Here is a 7,374-nt window from a genome sequence, read left to right on the forward strand (position 1 = left end):
TGAGGAGAGAGGGGAAGAGGAGGAGGATGGAGATATAAAAAAAAGAGAAGAAATATGTAGAGCTGGTAAGAAAGAGAGGAAAAGGAGAGTTACGGGAGTGGACACAGCAGGAATAGAAAGGCAGAAAGGAAGTGAAACAAATATTTGCAAGATGGAAGGCAGATGACAGGAACGTAAGGAGACGTGTTGCGATAACCTAACAATGGTAATGATGATGATCATGTCTGGTACTTTGGTTTTACATATATGTTTATCAGTTATTGCTACTACTTGCTTATGTGTGCCCCTTTGGATAACTCAAATTATTTGTGAGCATCCTTTGTCCGTGGATTTGAACCTGTCTTTGGCTTCATGTTCGTTCCAACCAGCCACTCCACAGAAGCCATGTTAGTGTGGCATTTAGGGTGACAGTCCAAGATGGATCATAAATTATCCTCAGGGTGATTAATGGCTTGGAATGGAGTAGTAATCTTCCCCAGGAGAGATGAGGCCGTTGCAGTGAAAGCTAATTCTTGGTGTGTGTGTGTGTGTGTGTGTGTGTGTGTGTGTGTGTGTGTGTGTGTGTGTGTGTGTGTGTGTGTGTGTGTGTGTGTGTGTGTTAAAAGGCTAAAAATAACCTGTACCCCTGAATTACTAAATGTTACAGTATCTTCTATCGCAAGCTAACAAACTATTTCAACGACTGTATCATTAACAGCTGAACCAACGACTGAGTGGTTCAAACATTTTTGTGCCAATAGTTTTATTTTTGCACGGTGGAAATTCATCAAAATTTACTCAAATGAAACAAGTGTCATACTGTTATAACAGCCACAGGGTTGACTGGCGGGGCAGCCCGTGCATGGCTACTAATTACGGGCCCTCCTGACGCCGCATATCAATGACCCCCGCCCCACCTAACGCTGGGGTGTTGCGCCTCGTGACGGCCACAAACCCGCTTGACGTGAAAGTTTCCGGGAAGAAATACTGATATCAGCATTGCTTTCTTTAAATACCGTCTAAGAAAATTCCACTCACGTATATTTTTCCATGAAAGTTACCTCAAGAATAATTCCTTCATTAGTAATTTCTCCAAATTTGACTTCATCCATCGTGGTATTTTTTTTTTTCTTTTTATGTGGAATATTCAAGGAGGAGATTTAAAACAGCAACACAGCTCTCTCTCTCTCTCTCTCTCTCTCTCTCTCTCTCTCTCTCTCTCTCTCTCTCTCTCTCTCTCTCTCTCTCTCTCTCTCTCTCTCTCGTTTAGTGGTCACAATCGACTTTTAAAAAGCATAAAGTGTGTTTTATTTCTCTTGTAAAGGTCTCAAATTTGTTACCCTCAACCTCGCTGCCTTGTTTGCCTCACCTGTGCCGCGGTGATTAACACTTGCTTCTTTGTTTCTGTGGTCTCTCTTGAAAGCCGGGACGCACGGCGGGGTTGTGGCTAGTCTCGCTTTTGAATGAATGTATCATATCTCCTCATCACCTCTCTGTCATATAGTACTATTGAGAGAGAGAGAGAGAGAGAGAGAGAGAGAGAGAGAGAGAGAGAGAGAGAGAGAGAGAGAGAGTCATACAGTTATAAGAAAATTACATATATGAAGTAGATAAAAAAAAACTAAATTAAACTAAAACAAAAATTAGAAAATGAATAAATAAATAGATAAATATAAAGTAGATACAAAAACTAAAGATAAACAACAAGAAAATACTAAAAAGAACTTGAGAAAATTTTCTACTCTACTCAAGAACAAAATAAGGAAACACAGAGCATTGATAAAAATATAAATTTATCACATTTGGCACATCTTTCCTTAATTAGTAACTACTCTGAGACATATATTCAGGTTTTACAACCACCTCCAAACATTTTGATACCTAGAAACTTCAGAATCATTTTTTTTATTCCCTTCTTTCTTGTAGATGTTAAAAAAGATTCTATGCATTGCTTTTAGTACTGTGAATTGTTGAATTATTGCATACCGCAGTGAAAAGGTTAAAGAAGGAAGAGGAAAGAAATGAAACAAAAAAAAAGACATAATAATCTGGTCGGATTCCATTATAACAAATGACGAGAAGGAACGAGAAAATAAAATAAAACAAGAAAACGAATGGCTAACAAAGAAAAAAACAAGAATTTCCACGCGGCGGGGCCGATATATAAAAAAAAATTCAGAGCACACACACACACACACACACACACACACACACACACACACACAGAAAGACAAGAGTAGATGTGTGTTCCTGCACCTAATGCCCCGTCCACGTGATTGGGCAGTGTCCGTGTCCACAAGCCAGCAGTCTGCCTGTTGACAGGCTCACCGCTCGTGCGCGCGGGCAGACCAGGAAAGGGGTTGCGTTGGTGATTGTGCGATTTCACCAGCTGGGCACTGTGGCGTCGCTACCAGACATACGAGGTTTCCTGGAGATAGTCCCTATAGAAACAAAGAGCTTTGTTTGATGCTACTGACGCTAGTGGCCAAGCAACAAATCTGCTCCTCCGCTAGGGAAGGATCAGTGGCCAAGACATACTCTTCATTTAGTAGAACTTTATCAACAACATCTTGACTTGGACAACAAACAAGTGTGGGCGTACACACAGTCTGCTGGCTGGTTGTCCGCTTGGCTGTGCTCGATCATGTACACAACAGATGTGCTGTGTCCACAACACTCACGCTGGCACGGAGGGGCAAGAGTTTCTTTGGTTTTAATTAAAATGTTTAGAAATGAAATTTGGGTATTGATTTAAAGTTGCTGTTCTTTTGTTTTTATTAAGTTTAAAGTTCAATTTATTATTATTTTTTTTTTGTTTTTGTTTACTTTGTTGTTAGAAGTTAAGATTAAAAGGAATTAATATAGCAACTGCCACCAGTCATGGTTTTTTGCCTAATATATTTTTCACCTTGTTTTGTATGGCAGCGCTTTAGCCCGAGGTCCCTAAGCCGCTGGAAAATCACATGACAACCAGATTGTTTTTTTTATTTGATGTAAGTTTCTAAATAACAAATAAAGTTTTCAAATTATTTTTCTCTCCTGATTCACAATGATATTTCTAGTAATTAGTTCTGTTAACCTCGGAGTTGCGGGGACCTCCGATACTGGGAACAATGATACCTAATCAGTTCATGATAATGAAATTAAAATTAATAAGTTATAACAATTAATTAGTGCCTCAGGGGTTTACCTTAATTTTTTATAGAAAACATCCTAATTATGTAGGTGTTACATTCATATGTGTGTGTATGTGTCGTGTTTGACTACTACCGTATCAAAAACAATTTACTCTAAATTTTGTTTCCACCCCCTCTCAAAAAAAATAAATAAATAAAATAAATGAACAAGTAAAATAATAATAATAATAATAATAATAATAATAATAATAATAATAATAATAATAATAATAATAATAACAATAATGATAATAATTAACTGGCAAAGGGAATTTTACATGTTTCTTCTCTCTGTGGGCAATGATTTCAATCAGTCTCTCACACAAATAATTAATATGTAATATATAGGCACTTTTTTTTTTCCTCGTATGAACAAAGCCTTTAAACAATCCAGGGTTTCGGGACCTGACGAATGTACCTGTGGCTAACGATGTCAATCAGTCTATGACTCCGAAATTTCGCGCCCAGCTTTATAAAGTGGCGCATAACATTTAAAACGAGTTCCTCCGCATAGCCAGAAGTAATTCATTTGCAATATCCTTAGTATTTTAGACCCAGCCTACATTCACAAATTATTCTTGAACATATTTGCTAATGGTTCCACGTACTCCCGGATTCTAGCACTGTCTATTGATAATTCTTTGGATCTAAACATTAACAAAGAATTTCTCTCAAAATACATAATATTATCACTTCTAGCATATTTCCTTTTAATCTACAATATTTTGTGATTGGGATTTTCATGTGACTGGTTGAGCAGAAACCGGGAATATGGTTATTTTACAGTTGCCTTGTGAACCAAAGGATATTACTCCGCTCGCCTTCCTCATCTCCATTTATCATCATCTAATTTGACAACTTCTAGCTTACAATTGCATTTCATTTCCTTGTTCTAAAGTTTTACCGATTGCATAAGTATATACAAAGTTTTACTTATATAACCAAGCAGAAATTATTATTATTATTATTATTATTATTATTATTATTATTATTTTTTTTTTTATATTCATGACCGTTCCTTTAGGCTATAAAAAATATTTCACGGGATTATTATTATTTGGATGGTGTTGTCTTCCTTCCCCCCTCCCTTCCTAATTGCTATTTTGTCCCATGACAACGCCACCCACGCAGGCAGGACCCCAGTCTCTCTCTCTCTCTCTCTCTCTCTCTCTCTCTCTCTCTCTCTCTCTCTCTCTCTCTCTCTCTCTCTCTCTCTCTCTCTCTCTGTCGTCTCCTTTTTAAAAATCGCCTTAACTCTCCAGCCTTGACTCCACTAGTACCATTGCGACAATACGAGTTTATCTCGACACCCAGAAAGCACGTGGCTTTCTGCTCGCAGGGTGTCGTGGGAAGCCCAGTATTTAAGTTACATGGATGGCAAACAGAGGGACAATTTCACTCGCCTCTCTCACGAATGGAATACTTTTGTCTTTTTTTTAACTCTGAGGAAATAATTACTTTGGAATCTTATCTTTATTTATTATCACGAAAAACTAAAGGCACGTCTTCATCAATAGTTACAAGGAAATCTGCATTACTTTAGTCTCCATTGAAATATCTTGCGTGAGACACTTCAAAGAAAATGCTAAATTATTATGGTAGACAATTGTAAAAATTTGCTTGATATTTCGTGACTATAAATAAAATATTATTAGAGAAAAAACGGACAGAATAAGAGAGAGAGAGAGAGAGAGAGAGAGAGAGAGAGAGAGAGAGAGAGAGAGAGAGAGAGAGAGAGAGAGAGAGAGAGAGAGAGAGAGAGAGAGAGAGAGAGAGAGAAAAAGCAAACAAATTTCTTAATTTCTTCCCTTCACTTCCACGTCCTTACTTCCTTTCTCACCTCTCCTTCATTTCCTTTACCTTCCTCCATCCCAACACCTTTTCTCCCTTTCTCCTCCTTTCCTTTTTTGTTCTTCCTGCAGCAGACCGGAAGAGGATGGCACATAAAGATGACTTGCAACATCGTTACAAAAGACTTTCACCTTTATCTCCCACTACTACTATTTCATTACTACTACCCCCTGCTACTACTACTACTACTACTACTACTACTACTACCACCACTGTAGTAGTAGTAGCCAAAAGAAAGCATAGGGAACACACACACATACACACACACACATTATTCTCCTTATTCAAATAAAACTGTGCAGAAAACTATTTTACCGTACACGAGACCTGATTCCTTACTGTAGATTAAGTAGCGTAGCGCCTCACCAAGCACCGTGAGGGCCGGTAGTTTTGCGTACTAATTTTTTTTATTCTTCTTAGTGTTCGCTTCTGTTCCTTTGTTAATCTGGCTGAAGAGACAGTGTGTTGCCTAGAGACCTTTCACTGATTGTTGTGTGATGCTTTAAGTCGCCTCTTGAATGTTGATTTGGGAAGTGAAGTTGTGACTGTTAATTATATTTTGAATGGTATGTACTTTGCTCTCTCTCTCTCTCTCTCTCTCTCTCTCTCTCTCTCTCTCTCTCTCTCTCTCTCTCTCATCCTTACAGATTCAACCGTTCATCGTTGCCAATCTCCTAGTCACCAGTCTGTCCCTTCCTTCTCTCCCTCCTTCCTTCATCTCCACTCCCTTCATTCCCTCCTCCCAGCCCTTCCCTTCTTCATTCCCACCTCCTAATCCCTCCATTCCCCTTCCGCCCTCCTGTCTCTTGTCCCTGCATTTCTTCTCGCATCTCCGCCTCCCTGCTACTGATGAAAGCCCCTCCTCCCTCCCCCTCCTCCAAAAAAAATAAAAAATACCAACAAAACTTGCGATGGATGGATATGGGACAAGACTGAAAAGTTAGGTGGTTGTCAGGTGGATAGATGAAATGGATAGGAAAAGATTGGGAGAGGACACGGGATAATAGGAAATAAGAAAGAGGAGAGGATGTGATGAGAAGGAAGTCTGAGAGAAAGGGAAGATAAGAAGATATGAAAAGGAAGAAGGATGAGAGGAAAGGAAGAGGGAAAGTAATAAGAGGACACAGAGGAAACGAAGGTAAAGAAGAGGAAGCAATTTAAATGTTATATGGCGTCTTCTATTTACTGTGATCCGTTTCAGATCACTGATTTGGCCGCGCAGTCAATGTTCTTTTTACATCTTCATCAAGATTTATCCAGACGCGAGTGATCTGGATTATGATCTGTAGGTTCACTCGAGGTCTGTCCAAAACTCGGGATCAGCGCATGCGTGAACAGCAGGCCAGATATACGGTTCGATGCCTCATTTGCGCCATGCTGTGACGGAGTGAGCATCTCCTCGTTGTTCTGCGGATGAATTTGGTAGATGATATATTCGGCTCATGGTTTCTTGGGACCGTTTGAATACTCAGATACATTATTGTTCTTAAATCTTATGTCATCCTCGTTGCCTCAATAAGGTCTTTTTTGTTTCCAGTGGATCACACTCGATAAGAGGCGAATTTGCCTGTAAACACTAAACACGGCGAAGGCGCTGAGGTGACAGTGTTAACAGGCGAATTCGTCCCTTATCGAGTGTGGTCCATTGAAAATCAAAACAAGACTTTTCTTCTTCTTCTTCTTCCCCCTCAACCTCTTCAGTTTATATAATTATCTTAAGTTAATCTATAAATATGTGAAATAATAATTCGTAAATAGTTAACCAGACATGAATTATGAGAGAGAGAGAGAGAGAGAGAGAGAGAGAGAGAGAGAGAGAGAGAGAGAGAGAGAGAGAGAGAGAGAGAGAGAGAGAGAGAGAATGAGTGTGTGTGTTCAGTTTCACTTTCACTCGCGTTCGACAGTGAAAGGAAGTTATGAATCTGGTTGGCATTCAGTAAGAGTGTGTGTGTGTGTGTGTGTGTGTGTGTAATTGCATACAGTCATCGATATGCTATTAATTTCTCTTTTCTTTTTTTGTCTCCCTCTTTATTCCACGAAACCTGAGTGTTTAATATTCTTTATTCCTGGACAATGACTTAATGAACACCACTTTTTTTTTACTTTTTTCTTTCTTTATTCATTTTTTTTCATCCGACTGCTTCATTTCTTGTTCCTTTTTTTTTGTCGTCTTACTTTTTTGTAATTTAATCATTTGCTCCCTTTATTTTTTTGTTCTTTTAATTTTGCTTTTGTATTTTAACTTTTTCACCCTGCCTCTCATTATGCCTGCCTCTCATTATGCCTGACTCTCTCTCTCTCTCTCTCTCTCTCTCTCTCTCTCTCTCTCTCTCTCTCTCTCTCTCTCTCTCTCTCTCTCTCTCTCTCT

At 38.9% G+C, this 7,374-nt stretch overlaps 1 protein-coding gene across 1 annotated transcript in view; it reads right to left on the minus strand.

Annotated features, from left to right (window-relative positions):
• Positions 1-1,347: 1,347 nt before the first annotated feature.
• LOC135112191 (uncharacterized) overlaps positions 1,348-7,374 on the minus strand; it is a 15,458-nt gene continuing 9,431 nt past the window's right edge. Inside the window, exon 5 of the mRNA XM_064026305.1 lies at positions 1,348-1,485. Coding sequence (XP_063882375.1) covers positions 1,427-1,485 — 59 coding nt within the window. The 3' untranslated portion in view covers positions 1,348-1,426. The remainder of the gene's footprint in view (positions 1,486-7,374) is intronic.

Source organism: Scylla paramamosain, chromosome 23, assembly GCF_035594125.1.
Source record: "Scylla paramamosain isolate STU-SP2022 chromosome 23, ASM3559412v1, whole genome shotgun sequence".
Taxonomy (NCBI): Eukaryota; Metazoa; Arthropoda; class Malacostraca; order Decapoda; family Portunidae; genus Scylla; species Scylla paramamosain.